Source organism: Artemia sp. Qi Xiang Cuo, chromosome 11, assembly GCF_049724085.1.
Source record: "Artemia sp. Qi Xiang Cuo chromosome 11, ASM4972408v1, whole genome shotgun sequence".
NCBI lineage: Eukaryota > Metazoa > Arthropoda > Branchiopoda > Anostraca > Artemiidae > Artemia > Artemia sp. Qi Xiang Cuo.
In genome coordinates, this window is record NC_142804.1 from 56317557 (window position 1) to 56341648 (window position 24092).

The 24092-nt window shown below is 34.0% G+C and overlaps 1 protein-coding gene across 1 annotated transcript in view; it reads right to left on the minus strand.

Moving 5' to 3' along the window:
- Nucleotides 1–2218: 2218 nt before the first annotated feature.
- LOC148947161 (uncharacterized) overlaps nucleotides 2219–24092 on the minus strand; it is a 171475-nt gene continuing 149601 nt past the window's right edge. The window contains exons 6-7 of the mRNA XM_089096907.1: nucleotides 11272–11355; nucleotides 2219–3761 (exon numbers count right to left, since the gene is read on the minus strand). Coding sequence (XP_088953033.1) covers nucleotides 2281–3761; nucleotides 11272–11355 — 1565 coding nt within the window. The 3' untranslated portion in view covers nucleotides 2219–2280. The remainder of the gene's footprint in view (nucleotides 3762–11271; nucleotides 11356–24092) is intronic.

Sequence of the window (24092 nt, forward strand, 5' to 3'; positions counted from 1 at the left end):
TGACAACTATTACTCGTGGTTACTTTCAGAAATTTCCGAGGGAGATACTGAATAAAATCAAAACACACAATTTCTGACTATTTTTGGAAATTCCGAAAAGGACTTTGAACAAAATCAAACACGCTATTTGCATACTGATTATCAAAAGGGGGTATGAGCAATTCTTCAGGGATGGCTTAAGGTATTAAGCCAGAACGTTTGGTGCATCTTCATGGAGATTTTCAAAAGTGACCAGAGGGTAGCAAACCCCTCGCCCAATTATCCTATTTAGATGCCTCCTCCACAGTTGTCAAATGAGTGCATTTGATTCGCACAATCAGAAGATAAAGCAGTACCAAATAGAATACTGATTAGATTTTGGAAAAAAAAAACATTTGTCAGAGGGTCTACAAACTATGCATCCTTGCATACCAAGCCCCCCATAGCCTTCGGGTAAGGGTTGTAAATTATACAATTTGCCCATTCTTAATATACAGGCTTATCATCGCGATAGAGGGAAAGTTTTATCTTTAGAAATAGCAACACAGATTTGGCTAGGATTTATATTTTAGGGCAAAATAACTTATCCCAATTTTTTTTTGAAATGGCAAAACAAAATGGGTCAGGTTTGATCTTTTTTTAGTGAAAGTAACGTTGCCCCAGCTTGCATATTCTTCCTTTTTTCTGAAATAGCCAAATAGATTGGGTTAGGCTTTATTTTTCATAGCAAAGAATATAAACTTACCTTGTATATTCCTCATTTTTAGCAATAGAAACAAAAATAGGGTTAGGTTTTATGTTTTGGGATAAGGTAAGGTAGCTCTAGCTTGTAACTTCTTCACTTATGAATAACAATACAGAACGGGCTGGGTTTGATGTTATTGGGCCAAGAAACATACCCCTAGCTGTCTTTTGTACATTCGTTTTTTTTTTTTAGAAATACCAACAAAGATTGGCAACTAAGGTTTTACGCCTTGGGGGAAGTAACGTAGCTTGTACGTTCTTCATTTTTTAGAAATAGCAACAGATTGGGCTAGGTTTATGTTTTGCTGAAAAGTAATGTAGCCCTGGCTTTTACATTCTTCATTTTCTAGAAACAAAAACTCAGACTGGGTTTGGTTTTATGTTTCAGGGCACAGTAATGCAACATTAGATTTGTATACGTCCTGTATCTTAGAGGTAATAATATTGAATGGGTGTCAAGATATTGAAGTATATTGTTAGGCCAGTTATTAGGCCCTGAACTGATAGACCAATAATTTTTAATGCTCAGATAGTAAGTTTTGCTGCTCTCCATAACCAGACAGAAACCCCGATTTTCCTTACTATACAAGATGTCTCGAGCGTGGATGTATTTCTTAAAAAAGAAAACAAAAAAAATCATATTTATTGGGAATTTAAAACGACAAGCTGACCAGGGTCACCACTCAGGTTTTTTAAGGTTTAAGCGTTACACTGTTTCCATTTATTTCAGGTATCTTAGCTCTTTCTTCAATGTCCTTTTCAGTTGTTCCCTTTTCAGTTTTCTTATTCTTTTTTTTTACATAAGAAACTTCAGAATAAACATAAAAGAAGGATTACAATCTTTAGCATTTATCATTTATAAATGATATTAAATTGATTATAATAAATTAATATAATAAATAAAATTATAATAAATTAGTAATTTAGCAATTTATCATTAACAAATATTATGATAATAAATACTCTGTATAGTTTGGTTGCGTTTTCTATTTTGGAAAAGTATTTTTTCTCCTTTTTTGGATTCAGAATTAAATTGCTAAAATAAGCATAAACTTTTTAATTCCCTGAAAACGTAGGTAATGTTAGAATGCCAAATAAAAACTCGAGACACAAAAATGAAGTTTGATGCATCGCAAGTGTGGGTTAAACATTACAAAAGACTTTTTTTTGGAAGGGGGGGGGGTTACAAAAAAATCTTTAAAAACAAACAAAAAAATTGTTTATATTCATTTTTATTACGTTTTTTACGAGTTGGACAAACATTTCGGGGAGGGGGTTTAACCTGCTCCCCCCCCCCCCTCAAGGGTACGGCCTTGACTGCACATAAGACAACACGTAAACATACACACATACACAAAAATAAACTCCCTTTTTTTCAAAGCAGATTCCACAGCAACCCCGTCCCCGTCCCCCACAGAAGACGAGAAAATGTCCTATATCATTGACAGTAATCCCTAATCTAACACAAATTAATAACTATTTTTAAAGATTTACGAAAAAGGCACCTTTATTAAAAAAAAGAAGAAAAAGACCAAATAAATAATTAAATAAAAATGATTAGAAGTTGGGAGCTCTTTTTGTACTCGCAAACATTATGACTGATTGAGATCGGGGATTTTCTAACGAATTTGAAGATGAACCAACTGCACTTCCAAGATCAGAAAATTCAGCAAAAGATCTTTTTCTGAATGGAACTTTTTTTGAGGTGTCAGGACCATCAGAAGCAGGAGAAGACACACGACTACGACGAAAACAATCAATGTCCTCAACTCTATCTTTATACCGGTTAATGGGTGGTTTTGGTTCAACAGTTAAATTTAGAGCTTCACATTCATTATTTAGAATATCGTAGGGGCGTTCGAAGTCTAAGAAATTTAATTCTCGGCGACTAGATTGATGACTTGCTTCTTCATACTGATCTTCAGATGAAACCGCACTTGAATGACCACTGTTGCCTTGACTTGATAATCCTCCTATACATGGCGCAGACAGTATTTGGTTTAATGGTAAAGTTAGTAAGTTAGAAGAATTGTCAAATGAGTCCATTTGATTCACACAATCAGAAGATAAAGGAATACCAGTTAGAAAAGCGTTTGTCAAGGTAGGAGTGAGAAAACCTGACAAAGGCATGCTTAAGATATTTTGAGAATTATCCACCGTTGGCTTTTCTGTATTAAACGCCAATAAATTATCTTGATACGACTTGGCCTTATGACTAATATAATTTGTGTCTCTGCATACAGGGTCCATAGAAAAACCTAGACGGTAGTTGGAATGTTGAAGAAATGATGAACTGTGGTTTAAAAGCGTGTTTGCCCTTCCTCTTGGCCAGGATGAGCTTATACTATATACAGGAGGTGATGAGGAGTGTAGGTATGACTGATCTACTACAGTTTGGTTTTTATCCTCCTGCTTTTTGTTTGTACATTGTGTGACTAATAGATCAGGGTAAACTTCATTAAAGCTTTCAGTCTCATTAGTGGTTGACATACACTGAGGTCTTGAGGGATGTCTTGGCGTCAGTGATGTATAAAAGACCTTGAATGAGTCAGTAATTTGCGAAAAGGTACTATTCTTTAGTGGTTGTTCAGGAACTTCCATTTTAACATCAGTGAAAACATTCTTCGATGATGATGGAATAGGGGATTTCTTTGAATTTGAAGGAATCAAATACCCAACGTTTCCAATTTGAGTAGTAGGAGTATTAGGCTCCTCCCTTATATTTCTTGATCCTCTATATATAGCTGCAACTCTATTGCATAAATTAGGGATAGGAGCAGTGCTTTCAGCAGCATTAGCTTTGGAATCCTTATTTTCAATACGGCAACTATCCTTTTGGCCTTGACTTGTTTTAAGAACTTGGTTATCTGGACAGCAGTTCTTTAGATGTTCTTTTAATATAGGACGAGATTCAAAACTTTCTTTGCAGTTGACACATTTATAGTATTTTGTGCCATAGTGGGACATAAGATGGAACTTCAAAACATGATTATATCCAAATGACTTGTTGCATACATTACAAACATAAGGCTTCTCTCCTGAAAAAAAGGCAAAGTAAAAAATTTGGAGAGTTTCCAGTCATCTAGTAAGGTCCAAGAAATAAAAAATTGCTTGGACTTAATACGGATTGGATTACAATACGTTTTGAAATTCAAAAAATTATTATCATTCATTACCATTGATAACGAAGTGCAGCTTAAAAACAAAAAAAAATAAAACACAAAAAAACACAAAATTGAGTTACACTTCAGCCCCTTTTAGCCCTCCCCCTCCCCAGTGACAAAGACGTCATTATTGAAAACGAAATATATTTTGAACGGTGCTTATTTTCGTAATAGCGTTTAAATAGTCAAAATCCTAATCAAGTGTCCAAGGAAAAAAAATAATCTAGATGTATTCAAATAAATTTATGATAAGTTTAAGTTATGATAAGTTATGATAAATTTATGATCAAATAAAATAAATTAATAAAAATAAAATACCCTTGTTTTCATCACTACTTGTCAACTTTAAATTTGTTCAATTTAACTGCAGAGAAAATTAATTGGCAAACAAAACTTAAAAGAACATCAATTGACAATACTTGCAGCAATCTATGCAGTTTTCAGGGAAGCCCAAAAACAAACTTCAGAGGGGTTTAATTTCAGTTCGTTTAAAATTTGACTTTAGTATTCATAGTAATTTCAATTCATTTCGGGTTTCATATTCTTTATAAATAATAATTCCTTCTCAATTCAAGTTCAGTTTCGTTATAGAAATTAGTTTCTGCTCGTTTAAAGCGTTAACATACCTCTTTAATTTTCGCTGAAAATCTTTGTTATTTATAATTAATTTCTGTATAGGGTTTTTCATCAGTTTGTAATTTTTTTTATGTTTTGGCTATTTAGTCGTTTTCAACTCCAATCTTTTAAGAGCTTCACTCCTTACACTCTTATTGTGTAAGAGTGTGCTCCTGTGAAGCTCTTATTTCCTTTATATACTTTCTTATTGCCTTTTCCCACCTCATCCGAGGACGCCCTGCGCAAAAAAGCTTTTTCCACAAAACAAGTTTTTCAACGAAAATTGAAGAACTCCATTAAACAAAAATGAGCAAAAATAAAATCAAATAATCTACCAAGCGTGAAACTACCGTAAATCAGCCTCGATAAATAAATGAAACCCAAAACGAACAGAAATTACAATAAATAACCGATTCAAACTCAAAACGAGCCGAAGTTAATATAAGTTGGAATCAAAACCCCTATGCCTTCCCAAGGCCAGAACATAATTTGCATTTTACAGAAAAAAAATATAAATGTTTATACTTTTATAACTTTAATAAATTAAATAATATTAACATTTTGATTACTAAATATCAGTATATGTAAATTAAGCTGACAAAGTCATTCATTTGTATTTCTTTCAGTAAAGTGCAAATTATGTTGTTGCCTTGGGAAGGCATAGGGGTTTTGAGCCCAACTTATGTTAAGTTCTCCTCGTTTTGAGTTTGACTCGGTTATTTAGTGTAATTTCTGTTCGTTTTGGGTTTCATTTATTTATCGCTGCTGATTTGCGGTAGTTTCATGTTTGCTAGATTATTTGATTTTATTTTTGCTCATTTTTTGTTTAATGGAGTTCTTTACTTTTCTTTGAAAAAAAATTTTCTGGAAAAAGTTTTTTAAAATTAATTTCTGTTCGTTTTATATTGACGTAGTCTTTTCAGGGAAAAAGAAAATAACACTTCAAATCTTTTCGTTTTTTAAACTTCACAGTTTGGTTAGCTATTTGTATGCTGGAGAAAAATTTTCAGCACTTTTTAAAAACATACATACTTTTAAACATCTGGTCACAAATAGTAGCGTTTAAGTTAGGTTCATACTAACTTTAGATGACCTAGTTCCTACGACAACTCCTTCTATACGAAGGGCCCTGGTCTAAACAACAACAACAACAAAAAATCATACATTATACTATAAAAATTTCAAGCCTTCCAATCACTTTCGACTATTAAAAAGGGCACTAGGCCTTTTGATTTCCAATCGAATGAGCCCTTTTTGAGTTTCTACGACAACGCTTTCTTCAAAGACCTTATATGCCCCCAGGGCATAAATTACAACCCTTACCCTAAGGGCTGTGAGGGTGGTTGTCATCCTATGAGACATAATTTCCAGAACTTTCAACTACGTTAAACCAAAAGGCTATCTCAAAATTTTGATTGGATGTGTTTGGGAAAATGGTGGGTGTGAGAGAGGCGTTAGTCGCTCTCTAATCGCTTTCAACTAATCAAAAGGGCACTAGCCCTTTTAGTATCCAGTCGAATGAGCCCTTTTTGAAGTTTATACGACAACGAATACTACATAAACCGTGTATACCCCGAGGCCATAACTTGCCACCCTTGCCCCCAGGGCTGGGGGGAGGGAGCTTGTCATCCTCAAAGACCTAATGACCCGAAATTTCAGCCGTCTTTGACAAAATTGCTCGATGAAAATTTTGATGGGATGTGTTCTGGGAAATAGGGGGCGTGAGGGGCGGTTATTTACCCTCCAATCACTTTCGACTATTAAAAAGGGCACTAGCCCTCTCAGTTTCCAATTGAATGAGCCCCTTTTGAAGTTTTTACGACAACTCTATCTATAAGAAACCTTATATGTCCTCAGGACATAACTTACAACCTTTGCCCTGGAGGCTCTGGGGGGTTTGTCATCCTTAAATACATAATTTCCAGAACTAAACAGTTTTTTTTATTGTTTTAAAAAATAGAGTTGTGAGAAAGAGTCAGACTTTATCGTAAAGAGCAAGGCGTTGAGGAGGGGACACCCCCTTTCATATACGGAATAATTTATGTTCGTTTTAAGTTTTAATGTCGCTCCTTACTTTCAGTTAAAAAAAGTCTGTTTTTTATTTAATTTCTGAACGTTTTTTAATTAATGCAGCTTTGATTTTGGCTCACCGTACACGAATAATTAAAACGAATTTGCATATTAATTTTACTTTTTTTTGGCTAAATTACTTTCTCGAAATTTTGTTTTAACGTAACTTACGAATTAACTTGCGTATCGAACTTCTATATTCGTATGTTTTCATTACGTATATTAGGGAGTTCGCCCCGTAGTCAATACCTCGCCCTTTACGCTAAAGTTCGAATTTTCTTCGAATCACAAGCCCCTGAATCACAAAGGCCGATTAATTATAATAAATAGCTATTATTAAAGTACTAAAGAAGAGTTTTGATTAATGAGTTTATTATTGACTAGGGGGTGAATCCCCTCAGATACGTAATAATTTTTGTTCGTTTTCAGTTTTAATGTTGCTCCTTACTTTCAGTTGAAAAAAACTTGTTTTTTATTTAATTTCTGATCGTTTTTTAAATAATGCTGGGAAATCTGGCGTCCCCTTCATAGAAATATCCCTTCCCCCAAGGAAACATTCTCCATGGAAAGATCCTCCCCCGTAAACCCCTACTCAGACCCCCCCCCCCACCAGAAAAAAATCCCTCCTAGAAACGTCTGTATACTTCCCAATAACCAATGCTATACGTAAACAAAGGGCAAAGTTCATAACTTGCAGCCCTTCCCCCGGACATTGGGTGGGATTAAGTCATCCTCAAAGACATATGTATCAGATTTTCGACTATGCTGAACAAAATCGCTATCTCAAAACTTTGATTGTACGACTTCGGAAAAAATTAGCGTGGGAGGGGGCAAAGTTGCCCCCCAATTTTTTGGTTGCCCACCATTTACCCGTGCCGCAGCCATTTAAACATTTGCCTCTCAATTACTTGGACTATCTGTCTTGGCTTTTCTCTTTCTACAATTAGCCATGTCTTGATGCAACCTACTGCAAAATACTTGATAACTTCAATTCAAAATCAACGGACTCATAATTTCCGTTCGAATGAGTCCTCTCACGATATTCTAGGACTACTGGATCGATAGGATCCCCCCTGGGGAAAAGAAGAAAAAAAAACAAAAAAAAACAAATAAACACGCATTTGTGATCTTTCTTCTGGCAAAAAAAAAAAAATTTCACATTTTTGCAGATAGGAGCCTAAAACTTCTGTAGGAGGGTTATCTGATAAGCTGAATCCGATGGCATGATTTTCATTAAAGTTCTTTAACTTTTAGGGGTTGTTTTCCTCTTTTTTCGAAAATAAAACAAATTTTCTCAGGCACGTAACTTTTGATGGGTAAGACTAAATTTGATGAAACTTATATATTTGAAATCAACATAAAAATCTGATTCTTTTGATGTATCTATTGGTATCAAAATTTCGTTTTCGGTTACTATTGAGCCGGGTCGCTCCTTACTTACAGTTCGTTACCACGAACTGTTTGAAACCCACTGCCGCTCAAGTTGTTCATTTTTTGACGCATTATAGAACAGGTTTTTTTCGCTTGTTTCTTTCAGCTTAGCGTGAGACAAGACAAAGAGAAGTGACAGAATAGATGGAAAGTGTAGAATTTGGACTATAAATTTCTATATTTTGGGCTGGGGGGGGGGGGTAAAGTATTTGGACAGTGCAAAGGTAGAAAGCAATCCCTACTACACAATATGCAGAATAATTGTACCTAACACGTTAAGCATGTAGATCCGATATACTCCCTCCCCACTAATGTGCAAATAGATAGCCTAAATTTGTTGCTAAAGTATTATATTTTTTATCTTACTTTGGAATAGTTCAGTAGAATTGAGCTTCAGAGAAACATATTAGAAGAATAACATAAAACATGAAAAACTCGGGCCAGTGTGCCAAACTCAACTTGTCACCGCTGAAAAAGAGAAAAACTGGCTATCGATTTAAACTGAGTTATTAACAAGGATTCTTTCAGAAACAGGGTCTTTATAAATTAAATTAGTCTCCACGTACAGTCTATGTTGCCATTTTTTTTGGAATTTGCATCTAGAAAACTCATTCTGAAGTCTTAGAAGAAAAAATTATTTATTTTTAATTAATAATTATTCAACTATTTTAATTATTATTAATAACATTTTATTACTAAATATTAAATTATTTTGTTAATAAATCTTATTTAATTATCAATTTATTTTGTTAGTAAAAATTTTAATTATTAATCATTTAATTATTCAAAGTTTGAAGTCTTTTTTATTCTAAAATACTAAGTAGTAACCTTGTCCGAATGTTTCGTCAAGGGCATCGCTTTTTTCTGTTCCTATAAACCTTCTTCTGTTTTTACTAGACAAAGAAGCCAGCTCGTGCTTGGTTGGTCTTGGTTTTGATTTTTTCATAGAAAGCTTTCGAGAAATTTAATTCATCTTTTTTCATCCTTACGGATTCGAAGAAGGCGTCGTACGTGGGAGGGTGGTAGTGGCCTTTGGGTCTATTTCCTACCCCATAAAGGTGAGACCAAAAAGTACAAGTAACTTATAAGAGTGGGAACCGGTGCTAGTGTCAACAAAAAAAGACCTTAACTGCAATCTAGCGTTTGGTGACACTTGACATTTTTTTTTCTGTGTTATGAGAAGAAATTAATTTGATTTGAGTAGTTGGTAGAACTAGGGTAGTAATAACTGTCTGATCTCAGTTCCTGACAGAAAAACGATTACAAAGCTTTTAAAAATGCCTTTAAAAGTCTCACTCTTTGGGCGAGACTTCTGTTGAAAATGTTGAGATTTTTCCTGTATTTTATTATATTTTCGATAGAAAATATAATAATTTATTATATAAATTATTACATTTTGCCCGTTTTCAAGTTTACCCAGTTTGCCCAGGGATAGCTAAGAGTCTAAGATCAGCTTAAAAATAGAGTTATTACAATATTAAAGCTGCTAATCCAAATTTATGGAACGTTGAAAAAACACAAAATAAACTAAGAATTACCAAAACCGAAAAAAAGTTTAACAAAGAAATTTTAATCAATGTTTTAGAAACCTAGAATATATATTATAGATAGTGAGTGCTTTACTTGACTTACAAATTACAATATATGAGTGTTATTTTTGTCTAAGGTGTTGAAGAGACCCCCTTTTACCATGATAAACATGAGGGGTCTGCAGATTCCTTAGGAAGGCTAATCGTGCTTTTATATTATTACGTCACAAGCCTTTTGCACCATCTCCAGTGCAAATAATTGTAAAATAACTATAACGAGAGTAAAGGATCCAAGTTTATTCTCTCACTTTCGGGATTCTCAAAAGTAATTCACAGAGGCTTCACTGGTTCCAATATTGAATGGAATATATTTCCTCTATTTCATTTGACTTGCTAGTCAAATATTAAAAAAAATGCGGCATTACGGAGCTTCCAGAGTGAGAAATATGACGTTGCGTTATAATTATTTTAATGAATAATTAGTAAAAGCAGTAAATAATTTAAAGACCGATTGGCAATGAAAATATGAGTGCCGCCTGGAAATTCCCCGGGCGGGGGGCAAGCCCTACCAAGGATTTTGTTTTACAAAGATTTAAATGGATATATTTATCTGTTTCTATATTTTTAACATCATCTTACTTCCAAGGGGAAGGGGACATTGTCCCCCCCGTGTGCCAGCACCCACGAACGGAAAATATGAATAGAATTCTTGCTAAGCCGGAAAACAATAATCCAAACCAACGTATACTGAATTTCATCCACTGTTAATTCGAAGAAAATATGATGCATAAAAGCAGCTAAACTAATGACCTAAAGGGGTATTAACACGGCATGATATTTCTATAAATGAACAAAACTACATAACTAAAAATCAGTATAGCTACAATAACTACCAAACTCAAAAAACTACCAAATTGCCCGAATGATGTTTCCTTTGAGCTAATTTTTAGCTGTTTCCTATCAGGTATGCTAGAACATATTTAGGGACTGCCCTTTCATGAACTTTAAAAAGATCACTGCTTCTTTTAATCAAAAGAACGTAATTCACACTTCCTGATGATGTAGGTTTCATAAAAACTAAATATTTCCATTTCCGGAAGAAACTGAGAGAAATTAAATAATTTTTCTAAGATTTCCGATAATTAGGTGTCGGCTTTTAGTTTTTTGCCGTTTATACGGATATACTGCCCACACTTTACAAGCTATGGCAAGACCATCCAATCAAAGTTAAGTAGTTTTGCCCTAAAAAAAAAATAATAAAAAATCTTATAATGGACGAGATAGGGTGATCCTTGAAGGTACTGTAGGACCTTAAAAGCGATACACATCGCTTATTAGAACTTATTTTATATATGAGAACTTTCGTCCCGAACATAAATGGTTTGTCAAATAAGTCCCCCCTTATTTTACTTTATAAGTGTTTAATGATTAATTTAGAAATTCTGAGATTTATTTTTATTTTTCTATTCTCGACTGAATTGTGTTTTGTAGGTTTTTCTCCTTGTGTTTTATTTGGTTTATTGCCTTTTGATTCTGTGATTGATAATTATTTTTGACATTTTTTTACTACCTTTTTGACATTTTGAAATTTGTTTCTTGACTATTATATTTGCTTGTTTTTTTGTGTTATTATTAGTTAATAAGTAAAACTACGATGAGAGTTCCCTTGTGCAAGGGTTAACAATTATGAAACATACTCGAATGAAGATCAACCAAGTTAATCCAATCAAAGGACTTACCAGTATGCGTTCGTTGATGAACTTTGAGCTGCTTCGAACAAGTAAATCCTTTATCACAAATTTGACATATAAATGGTTTTTCCCCTGAAAAATCATATATCAAAATAAATCAGTGGACTATGATGAACTATACCAAAAATAGAGAAAAACTGGAGTTTGTAATAGAAGATGGCCAAGTAAAACTTAAGACATTCTAATTCAGCTTGGTGATGTTGATCGTTCAAACAATTTCTATCAACACTATCAGCAGTTTTGTAAAAAAAAACTGGTAAAAACAAAAATATACTATTTTTTTTTTACCATTTTCCATTAAAAACTAAAATAAACTATCCCTGTAGTAAAATTTCGAAAACTAGAAGGGGCGCCATTTTTCAAAAGTCTTAATAAAAGAATTTAAAAAAGAAACGATTTTGTTAACGTTCCTCTGAAAAGCACTTGAACTGGATACGTTTTTATCGGTGACTAACTGGAGTGTTTTTCTTCTTCTTTTTTTCGGAGCACTAGAACCCTTTTCAAAACTCAATTCCCACGGATCCATGTCCAAAAGTTCAAAGTAAGTAAGCCTCTTAAAGAGTTGGTGGTAACAAACTGAAAGTAAGGAGCGACTCGTGTTCGAAACAATAAAAAACAGTATTTTGTGACAACTGACACATAAAAAGAATTTGCTTTTTATGCTGATTCCAAATATATTAAGTAAAAAAACAAAGTTTTTTGAACTAATAGAAGGGAACGACAATAAAAGCTAAAACGAACAGAAATTATTCCGTATATGAAAGAGGCTGTCTCCTCCTCAACGCCTCGCTCTTTACGCAAAAGCTTTTTATTGTTTTAAAAAGTAAAGCTGTGCGACAGAGTCAAACTTTAGCGTAAGGAGCGAGGCGTTAAGGAGGGGACAGACCCTTGCATATACGGAATAATTTCTGTTCGTTTTAAGTTTTAATGTCGCTCCTTACTTACAGTTAAAAAAAACTATTTCTTTATTTAATTTCTGAACGTTTTTGAATTAATGCAGCTTTGATTTTGGATCACCGTACATGAATATTTAAAACAAAATTTGCATGTTAATTTTACTTTTTTTTTGGCTAGATGGCTTTCTCGAAATTTTGTACTGACGTAACTTACGAATTAACTTACGTGACGAACTTTTATATTCGTATATTTTTATTACGTATATTAGGGGGTTCACTCCCTAGTCAATACCTTGCTCTTTACGCTAAAGTTCGAATTGTTTCCAACTCTTCAAGAATAACTCCTTAATGACAAAGGCCGTTAATTAGAATAAATAGCTCTGACGAAAGTACAAAAAAAAATTTAGCTTAAAGAGCAAGGTAATGACTAGGGGGTGAACCCAATCATATACATAATAATTTCTGTTCGTTTTAAGTTTTGATGTTGCTCCTTTGTTTCAGTTGAAAAAAGTATTTTTTTTATTTAATTTCTGATCGTTTTTTTTTTAAATAATCCTGGGAAATCCGGTGCCCCCTTCATAGCAATGTCCCTTCCCCCATGAATACTTCCTCCATGGAAATATAGTCCCACATAACCTCTAAAACAACCCCCCCCCCCCAACTACTAGAAAAAAAACCCTGAAGGCTTCTGTATACTTCTCAATAGCCAACACTATATGTCAACATTGGGCAAAGTTCATAACTTGCAGCCCTTCCCCCGGAAACCGGGGGGGATGTCGTCATCCTCAAAGACATAGTTATTGTATTTTTAGACCATGCTGAACAAAATGGCTATCTCAAAATTTTGATCGGGTGACTTTGGGAAAAATGAGGGTGGGAGGGGGCCTAGTTGCCCTCCATTGTTTGGTCACTTAAAAAGGGCACTAGAGCTTCTAATTTCCGTTCAAATGAGCTCTCCCGCGATATTCTAGGACCACTGGGTCGATATGATCACCCCTCGGAAAAAAAAATAAATAAAAACGCATCCGTGATCTTTCTTCTGGCAAAAAATATAAAATTCTACATTTTTGCATATAGGAGCTTGAAACTTCTATAGTAAGGTTCTCTGATACGCCGAATCTGATGGCGTGATTTATATTAATTTTCTATGACTCTTAGGGGGTATTTCTCTCTGTTTTCGAAAATAAGGCAAATTTTCTCAGGCGCGTAACTTTTGATGAGTAGTACAAAACTTAATGAAACATATATTTGAAATCAGCATAAAGATTTGATTCTTTTGATGGATCTATTTGTATCAAAATTCCGTTTTTTAGAGTTCCGGTTACTATTGAGCCGGGTCGCTCCTTACCTACAGTTCGTTACCACGAACTGCTTGAAATAAAGTTCATTAAGTTTTTACGCATAAAAAACTATGACCCTTCAAAATTTTAACTGATTATTTAAAAAGGGGGGAGAGACACCCCCAAAAGCTATTCAGGTGAAAATTACACCATCAGATTCACCATATCAGAGAACCCTGCAGTAGGAGTTTCAGCCTCCTATATACAACAATGTGGTATTTTCTATTTTTTGCCAGAAGAAAGATCACAGATGCGTGTTTAATTTACTTGTTTTCCCATGCGTGACTGTATCGAAAGGGTAGTCCAAGGAGATCGAGAGAGGGCTCATTTGATTGGAAATCAAGTTCTTGTCCCCTTTTTAAGTGACCAAAACAATGGAGGGCAACTAGCTCCCCTTACATGCCTCTTTTCCCCCCAAAGTCATCCGATGAAAACTTTGAGATAGCCATTTGATTCAGCATAGCTGAAAGATCCAATACATATGCCTTTGGAACAAAAATTGTGCCCACAAATGATACGAGTACTGTTCTGGCCTTTAGAAGGTTTAGAGGGTGGCAGCTCTACTTCTGTTTGTAGCAATTTATTTTTATTTTAGGATTCATCTATTGCAGTACATGTTATCTTTATATTTGATTTCATTATGGATTTTAATTTCTGCTCGTTTTGAACTGTGTTTATTTATTGGCAGTAATTCTCGTTAGTTTTAAGACTAAATTATTATATGACTTTATTTCAGTTCGTCTCAGATTTTGCTTTGGATATCCTTTTTTATTTGAAAAGCTTCGTTTTAGAAAATGTTTTTTATGAAATTATTTCATAAGAAAACATAAAAAAATAGTATAGCACTCGTCCATTTAAGCCTATATGCCAGGAAATCTCTGATGCCCCCTTATGTTGAAGGAGTGTCCTCTTATTATACCAAAATATCAAAGTAATTGCACAAGTGATCCCAATCATCAAAAATTGAAAACTTAAAAGTGAAGCCTCTTATCTCTAATAGCGAGTCACAAATAGTTGATAAACTTTGAGGGACTTCTTTTCACTCAGGACTCCGGTCCTTCGCTTAAAGGAAGATATCTTTTTCTAGCCTAGCGAATTACAATCTTTCTCCCCTTATTCTTCAAGTAGAAAGATTATCTTAATAACCTTGACTAGGCCACTCAAGCATTCGGCCACTCAGTTCCAGCCATAGGGGCACGGATATAAGATAAAAGTCCAGGCAAAGAACGAAGTTCCCCCCGAATTAACCGAATTTTCAAAAACAAATTTGAAAAAAATGTCAAGTGACAAAAATTTGCCATTTTAAGATGATTCAGGAATGGTAACTACGATTTCAATTAATCTTAGCGGTAAAACATTATTGCGAAAACAAGTTTATGGAGTTTTGAAAGATAAAACCCTAGAAAATATTGAAATGAAAACTGCACCATTACAATCGTCATTGTTGATAACCCCATAAAGAAAAGCTACAACCCTCACCTTGAAATAAAAGGAAAACGACTTTTTTGTGTGGGTAGCACTGATGTGTCCTTTTTTTCCCCACTAGTGGACCACTGGTACATTATAGAAAGCTGTATATGGGCTCATTTGAAATGAAACTTCTAAATCTAGTGCCGTTTGTAAGTATTAAAACATGCTATTAATAAAAATAAGATACATAACAAAAATTGTGCCAATCAGTGTTAATAGAGAATCAGACACAAATAACCAGTTTTGATTGCTTCAAACGCCTTGGGAAATTTTTCTTGTACATGGAAGAAATAGCGCAAGGAACTTGCTAAAAACATACTGTTTGTAGCCTATTATAAATTGAAGTCTATGAATGCATCCTCAACTATCCTACTGGGAAATACGACCTGGACTAAAGCATTACTAACAGGGTTGCCAACTTTTTGGTCAATGAAGATGTCCCTTTAGCATCCAAAAATATGTCCTTTTCAGCCTAATTATTTCCGTATTTTGTCTATAATATATCCATCTTGAAATCTTAGAGAGTATTATTTGTACAACTTGTAAACCTCTTTCGAAGTTATCAGTTAATATCGAATATAATTAAAAAGTTTCATTTAGTTCACCCATAGGAAATGAACTAGTGTGAAAGCACAAAAATCATAAACACATATAAACAGTAAAAAAACTAATTGTCGGAGATTAAGCCTCATCTTCCGATGAGAGTTCAGCTTGACAGGTATAGTCGGCATGAGGGTCAGCATTATCACTTCTTTTGGTAGCTTTTTGCCAATCAAATTATTTCTTGCTCATGTCATAAGGATTATGGAAGGAGTCAAGCGAAGTTGCGGAGCGTTAGGTAACCGGATGCGCCTTTCCATCAGGGGGTTTCTAGCCCAAAAGCACTAACTCCTGGCCATTTTAACACTGCTGAAAAAAATATAGTTCTCCCAAGGATGAGTATTGGCGGGTGGTTTGAAAGGCGAGGCGCGGGGGGGGGTGTCCTACCCTAAAATGTGGATATGCGACTTTGCACAGTACGTAACTAGACTTAGACCCAACGAAATGTTATATGACTACACATTACAAAAAACATTAAGTGCTTCTGGGGTACAGTGTGCTCCCTTTTCCCCAGGGATCTGCTGGGTTGTGTAAACACTGAGGGCCGTGTTATATGTTCTTTAGACCATTTTATAAAAAAAATCTATCTCAAATTTCTGTTGGATGCATCTATGGAAAATAACGCGTGTGTGGAGGGGGGTTGCTCCACCCATCTCCACCAAGGGTGGAGGTAGGGGACTTGCTCCAAGGGTAGCACGGCCATAGTGTTACAGGAATCATTCTTTAAAAAAAATTAGACAAACGGCCGAACCTGCGCGTAGAGAGGGGGGTAGTAAGGTAAGCCGCGCCACCGTCATATATGGACTAAGGTCTGTACTGTTTAATTTTTACTGTTACTCATATCTGCCTTTAGGAAAACATAGTCTTTTTATTTATTTCTTATCATTTTACAGATAGGCTAATCCGAAAAAATCCACCTCCTCTGAGGAAAATTTCACCACAAAATATATCTTTGTATAAAGTTCCTCCTATCATCCCATGTAATTCTTCCGCCGGGAAATTACACCCGGACAATTCCATCCCTACTGCGAATCCTTCCCAACAAATTTTTGCCTACGATTCTGCCTGAAAAATACTCCTTACCATACTTTTATTTTAAGGAAGACTTGTATTCAATTAGTTTCTGATCCTTTTATGGTCATCGGGGAATATTCCTGTTTGGAAAATCCCCCTGGAACTTTTAGTCCCCATAATTTTTCCTTGTAGACGTTCTAAGGGTTATATGTCCCGATGTTATATTTATATTCTGTCAAATGCCCCCCCCCAAAAAAAAGATCCCCATAGCATTCCAACACCGCTGCACCCTTACCCCGGAGATTTCCCGCCGAGTGTGTCTACATGTAAAATGGGATCAACCACGCGAACAAAGTCAATTGAAAAACATTCTGTACAAAAATTCTGTCAAATTCCCCCAGTGTAAAAGTTTCCCTGGAAAGTTAAACTCCAGAAAGTTCTATCCCAATGGAAAACTCCCCCCATAGAAAATCCATCCCCAGTAGATTTCATTCCTCCCTTGGGAAATGATAGTGTACTTATCTATAGCAAACACTATATTTGCACGGTGAGTAAATTGCATAACCTGCAGCCCTTTTTCTGATGGCTCTGGGCGGGTTTACTTTCTCCAAAAAGGACTTATCTCTTGTATTTTTCAATGAAACTGAACAAAAGGGCTATCCCATAAATTTGATCAGACGACTTTCAGGAAAAAAGGGCGTGGGACGTGGGTTAGTTGTCCTCCACTTTTTGTGTTACTTAAAAAGGACACTATATCTTTTATTTTCGTTGGAACAAGCCCTCTTGCGAAATCCTATTACCATTTGCTAGATATTACCACACCTGGAAAAAGAAAAAACAACAAATAAACATGACACTGTGATGCTTCTTCTGGCAAACATTAAAGAATATCATTTTTATAGATAAGAGCTTGGAACCTCTACAATGGGGTTCTCTGATACGCTGAATCTGATGGCGTGATTTCCATTAAAATTCTTTGACTTTGATGGGATGATTTTCACCTTTTTAGAAAGATAGTCAAATGTCCTCAGGCTTAATAATGGGTAACACTATAATTCAAAAATATTATATATTTGGAATCAGCACAATAAAAAAATATTTTGGTACATCTCTTGATATTAAAACTGATTAAAGATCATCAAGAATCTAATTTTTTTCTTTTGCTAAGTATTAATGTTGTGTCATTAATACTTAAATAGATAGATAGTCAGATATATTTTTTTGAATGAGCCTTGTAAGCCGGAAGCGAGTGTTAACTAAAAAGATGCCTGCTTGCCTATTGTCTTGATTTTAGCGTAAAAGCAAGGAGAAATAAAATCGTTTATAGATGAAAGATTACAAACTAGTAAATAGTTTTCAAGAGTATTTGCAAATAGTTGTCTGCAGGAAAGAGCAAGCAACTCTGAAAAATAATAACGTTTGTAAAAAAAAAAACGTTGGTAAAAAAATTAGTAGAAAATAAGTAGTTAAGTAAATTTAGTGCTTGACAAGTAGTTTCAAAACTGATTTGGTGAAAAATTACATTAAAAAAAAAAAAATAATATGTATCCAGCGGGGAAATATTCTATTTTATGTCATAAATTTTCAAAATATGTCCCTTTTATGTCCCAAATTTCTAAAATATGTCCCTTTTTTGCCCTATTATGTCATTGTGTCCCAGCACTCAGAAATATGTCCCTTGGACATAAAATATGTCCAGTTGGCAACCCTGACAGCATACCAGTCAGATAGAAAAAAAAAATCTTGTACGCCAAACATTCCTGGACGGGACGCAGACACAGTGAAATCACCAATTCTTATGATAAAATCACCAACGGTCAGGGTTGTCACCCTCAGCTCAAATAATTTACTAAATAAGAGGGGAAAAATTTACTAGATCGTATCTGTTTTTACTAAATGCTCAAAAAAATTTTTGCGCGTGCGGCTATGCCGCACATGCACCTTCAAGCCTCTATTTTTACAATAGAAGCATAATGAATTTCCTTTTTTCTTCTTTTTTCTCCTTTCCTCTTTTCTTTTTGCTTTTTTTCTCCTTTCCTCTTTTCTTTCCTTTTCATAGTATGATTGAAAATTCCGGAAACCTACAAGTTCAAAAATCTTTGTTTTGATATATATGTATATATATATATATATATATATATATATATATATATATATATATATATATATATATATATATATATATATATATATATTTCGGACTGTCGGTTTGGTTATACTTTCTTGTCCTGGGTAACTGGTTGGGTGTGTAGGGTTTATACCTTTTTAATGTGCTCATTTTTTTCATTTAATAAAGTAGGAAGACAGTTTTTTTTTTTTTTTTTGCCAGGTGATTAACGTAATACACTATAATAGATATATATATATATATATATATATATATATATATATATATATATATATATATATAATGTTACATTTCTACTTACTTTTAATTTCTCTCAACATGCTCCTTTTTTCTCAATAAAAATTTTCAAACTGAGGAGAAAATTCCGGAAACCTACAAGTTCAAAAATCTTTGTTTTGATATATATGTATATATAGGCCTATATATATATATATATATATATATATATATATATATATATATATATATATATATATATATATATATATATATATATATATATATATATATATATATATATATATATATATATATATATATATATATATATATATATATATATATATATATATATATATATATATATATATATATATATATATATAAAAAAAAATATATATATATATAATGTTACATTTCTACTTACTTTTAATTTCTCTCAACATGCCCCTTTTTACTCAATAAAATTTTCAAACTGAGGAGATTCACCTAATCACCTTGGGTGGTTGGCTTTTGTTTTGATTCCAATAGATTCCCGATCATCACAAATCCAAGAGTCATTATAGCTTCATTTTTATTTGGTAAGATTTGATACACAGAAAGCTGATTTTATCGACCTTTAGACTCCGGAAGTGAAGTGTCTGTTTATGAAAATAGGTGACTACTTGTCTGTCTCTGAGACAGACAAGCAAAATTGTAAAACAGACGAGCAAAAATTGGAAATTGTCATATGTTTACGATAATTGTTTTCCCTGAATTCATGGAAAATAAAAAAAGTTTTGTTTACTATAAACTTTTTACTAGATTTCGGGAAATTTACTAGATCCTCTAAATTTACTAGATTTTTTTTTTACTAGATCTAGTAAAATCCTACTGACGATGGCAACCCTGCCAACGGTGGCAACCCTGGTCATGTTGAGCCAAACAAATTTAATTGAATGAAATTATTGCTAGCTGAAACCTAAAATCAGAGTTACCATCTTTCAAGGCACGTCAGCTTTTCAAAAATTGTTTATTAAAAAATTGCAAAATAGATACTTCACACTTAGTTTTCGCAAAATATTTATAATCATCTAAGACAAAAATAGTTTCAAACTTTACATCGTATTTCACATGAATAACAAACAGTTTAAATGTATATTTTGCTTTAACAAAATTTTGCGTAATTTTTTTTGGTCATGTCATATTACACATCCTTTCACATGAAAAGACGTGTAATAAATGAAACGCATATAATTGAAATAAATAACCAGAAACAAGGAGTAATTTGGAGTTACCATAAAATCCTAAATCCTTTATATGTATATTAAATAATAAAAACAGGATTTTTCAATTGAAAGTAAGAAGCAAGATTAAAACTTAAAACAAATAAAAGGTATTACGAATACGACAGGAGTTGTCCCTCCTAAATACCTCGCTCTTTACGCTAAAGTTGGACGTGTTTTTCCAATTATTTAAGAATGTCTCATGAAACACAAGGGCCCTTTAATAAACTTTATAACGTTCAAAATAATAATCTTTGGTACTGCTCTATTAGCTGTAAACCACGAGAGATAGATGATAAAAGAAACTAGTCAAACAGGTTCTTTCAACGGAGAATTGGATTGCAAACAGTGGTTTCTCACTGTGTTTACAATATTTAAACTTTAGTTATTTTGTGGTTTAGGGGAGGGAAGGTACCTAGGTTAGGTTACGCATTTAATATATTCTATGCTTTTCCCCCACCTCCACCCCTCTCACCCCCTAATGTGCAAATTTGTTTCTAAACTATTATATTTACATCATATTTTGTTTTATTTTATTAGCATTAACCAAATTTCATTTCTCAAGTAGCTTACAGCTAAAGGAACAGTACCTAATCTTTTTTTAAAGGGTCCCAAATATTTAGTGCGAAGAGTGAGGTATCGAGGAAGGTTCTTCCCTCATATTTGTGATAATTTCTTTTCTTTTTACGTTTTAAAGTTGCTCCTTACTTTCAGTTGAAAAAAAAACTTTTTTGGTTATCCTGTATTAAACGCACTCTTTTATATACTGCAATGGGTACTGGTTTTGACGTGTTAATTTAAGACACCGCTATAGGGTAATACAATGTATAGCGTGGTTTTCATTGCCTATACGATATTTAAACTGTTGTTTTTTGGGGGTTTAAGAGGGGGGGAGAAGGTACCTAGGTTAGGTTACGTAATAATTTATACTATGCTTTACCCCCCCCCCACCTCTAATGTGCAAATATACAGCCCAAATTTGTTTCTAAACTATTATATATTTATCCTATTTTATATTATTTCATTAGCATTAACCAAACTAGCAGTATATAAAAGAGTGCGCTTAATAGCGGAATACCACTTTTTTTTATTTAATTTCTTATTATTTTTAAATAACGCCTGGAAATCCAGACCCTCCTCCATAGAAAATATCTTCCCCACAAAAATTCCTCCGTGGAAAGATCCTCTCATGCAGTGCCGTATGAAAAAAAAAATTTCGGGAGGGGGGGGGGGTAAAAACTATTTTGGGGGGGTCATAAAAAAAAATCAAAAAACTCATAAAAAATTTGTTTATTTTCATTTGTGTTAGGATTTTACGAGTCGGATAAACATTTCAGGGAGTTCAAACCCCTTAACCCCCTGGATATGACCTTGCTCCCATGTAACACCTCTGGAAGAAAGTCCCCTCCCCGTACAGTATCTTTATGCTTCCAAAGATCAAATACTAAGCCTATATGTAAATCCTGGGCAAAGTTCATAGCTTGTCCCCTTTCCTTTGGGGCTGTGGGGGGTAAAGACATCCTCAAATACATAGTTTTTAGATTCTTAGATTCTTTGCTCTTGATCATAAGTCCTCTTGATCGAATCTGTAATCCAGTCAAAATTAATGATATTCTTTCGGCTGAATTTCAAAATACCAACGATCCTTTACTAAGAGAATTTGTTTTAAAGTGGATGATTCATAATCCGCGTATGCTGAACAAAATGACTATCTCAAATTTTGATCAGCAGACTTTGGGCGTAAATGGGCGTGAGAGGGGGGTAAATTTACCCTCTAATCTTTTTGGTCACTTAAAAAGAGCACTAGAACTTTTAATTTTGCGTTTGAATGAGTCCTTTCCCGATATTCTAGGATTATTGGTCTAATTCGATCACTCCTGGGAAAAAAAAAACAGCCAAAAAAAAAAAGAAAAAAAAACAACAAAGAAATAAACCCGCATTTGTCATCTTATTCTGGCAAAAAATACAAATTTCCACATTTTTCTCGATGGGAGCTTAAAACTTCTACAGTAGGATTTTCGAATACGCTATATGTGATGGTGTAAATTTCATTAAGATTTATTTAATTTTAGGGGGTGTTTCCCCCTTATTTCAAAAATCTGGAACATTTTCTCAGGTTCGTAGATTTCGATATGTAACACTAAACTTAACCAATCTTGTATATCTCGAATCCGCATAATAAATAAATTCCTTCAATGCATTTGTTTATTTAAATATTCCGTTTTTTAGACTGTCATGGTTACTACTAAGCCTCATTACTGGTTACTCATAATTCGTTACTACGAACCGTCTGATTGTTTCTGAAAACTTTCTTCTGCTTTGATTCCATGTGTAAATTAAAACTTAACTTACTAGCCCCTCAAGACATTTTAAAAGATGTATAGCATGAAAGCACTTATACCTGCAGAATAAACTAATTGATTCAGGTTATTACTTTAAAGCTACCAATCGCTTTTTTATAATCAACCTACTATTTGGGGTGCTGCTAAAAATACAAGAAAAGTAAATAAGTAACTATAAGTATGTATCCCGTCATTTCGGGTGACAAAATCTGATTCAAAATTAAATATTCTTTGCAATTGTATTTTTTTAATGAGCAATTTTTGAAAAGCTGACGTGCCTTGAAAAATGGTAACTCTGATTTCAGGTTTCAGCTAGCAATAATTTCATTCATCTAAAAGTGTTTTGGCTTAACTTTTATCATAAGATTTGGTGATTTCACTACGTCTGCGTTCCAGGCAGTGGTGTTCGGTGTTCAAGATTGTTTTTTTTCTATTTTACTGGTATGCTGTGTCCATGGTTGCCAACTTTTTGGTCAATGCATGTGCCCCATAAGCATCCAAAAATGTGTTCTTTTCAGCCAAATTATGTTCATATTTTGTCAATAATACGTCCATCATTAAATCTCAAAATCTAGTTTTTTTTACAACTGGTAAACCTCGTTTAAGGCGATCATCCAACATAGAATATAATGAAAAAAAAACAGATCCATTTGGTACAAACATAAAAAATTAAATTGTTTATAAGCACAAAAGTCATAAAAACATATAAACAGTAAAAACTTTGTAGCAGAGCATAAGCTTATTCCCCTTCTGAGGCCTACGCTTAGCAGGTGCGCTTGGTTGGATGTTCGGCAGTATCATATCTTGGCGTGACCCTATGCCAGTAAAATTAATTGTTGTTCAGGGCATATTGCAAATCAAAAATCAAGCAACTTTGCAGAGTACTAAGTAACCTTGGTCGCCCTTCAATCAGGGGGTGACATCCCGAAAGGCATAATTACTGGACCTTTGAACAATGCTGAACAAAATAGATGTCTACAAGTTCTGATTGGAAACTAGTTTTTAGAAATTATAGGTGCGGGGGGGGGGGGTGCACTCAAATAACTCTTTACTCTTATAAAGTGCACTAAACTTCAATCAAATGAACTCCATCTGAATTATATATGACTTATTCATTCCATAAAACCTTATATGCCCCTGGGACATAAATTATAACCCTTGGCCTAGGGCTTTTATGGGCTATGTAAACGCTGAGGACATTGCTATACGCTCTTTAGACCATTTTTAACAAAATTTCTATCTCAAAATTTATGTTGGGTGCATCTAGGGAAAAGAATACGTGTGTGGAGGAAGGTGGCTCCACCCCTCTCCAACAAAGGTGGAGGGGGGCTTACTTCAAGGGTGGCACGGCACTTGTGTTTCAAGAATCGTTCTTAAAAAATTAGACAATAGGTTGAACATTAGCATAGAGAGGGGGGTATTGAGGAGGGAGTAGCCCCCGTCATATACGGGATAATTTCTGTACGTTTTAAGTTTTAATGTCACTCCTTACTTTCGGTAGAAAAAACTAGTTTTTGTATTTATTTCTGATCGTT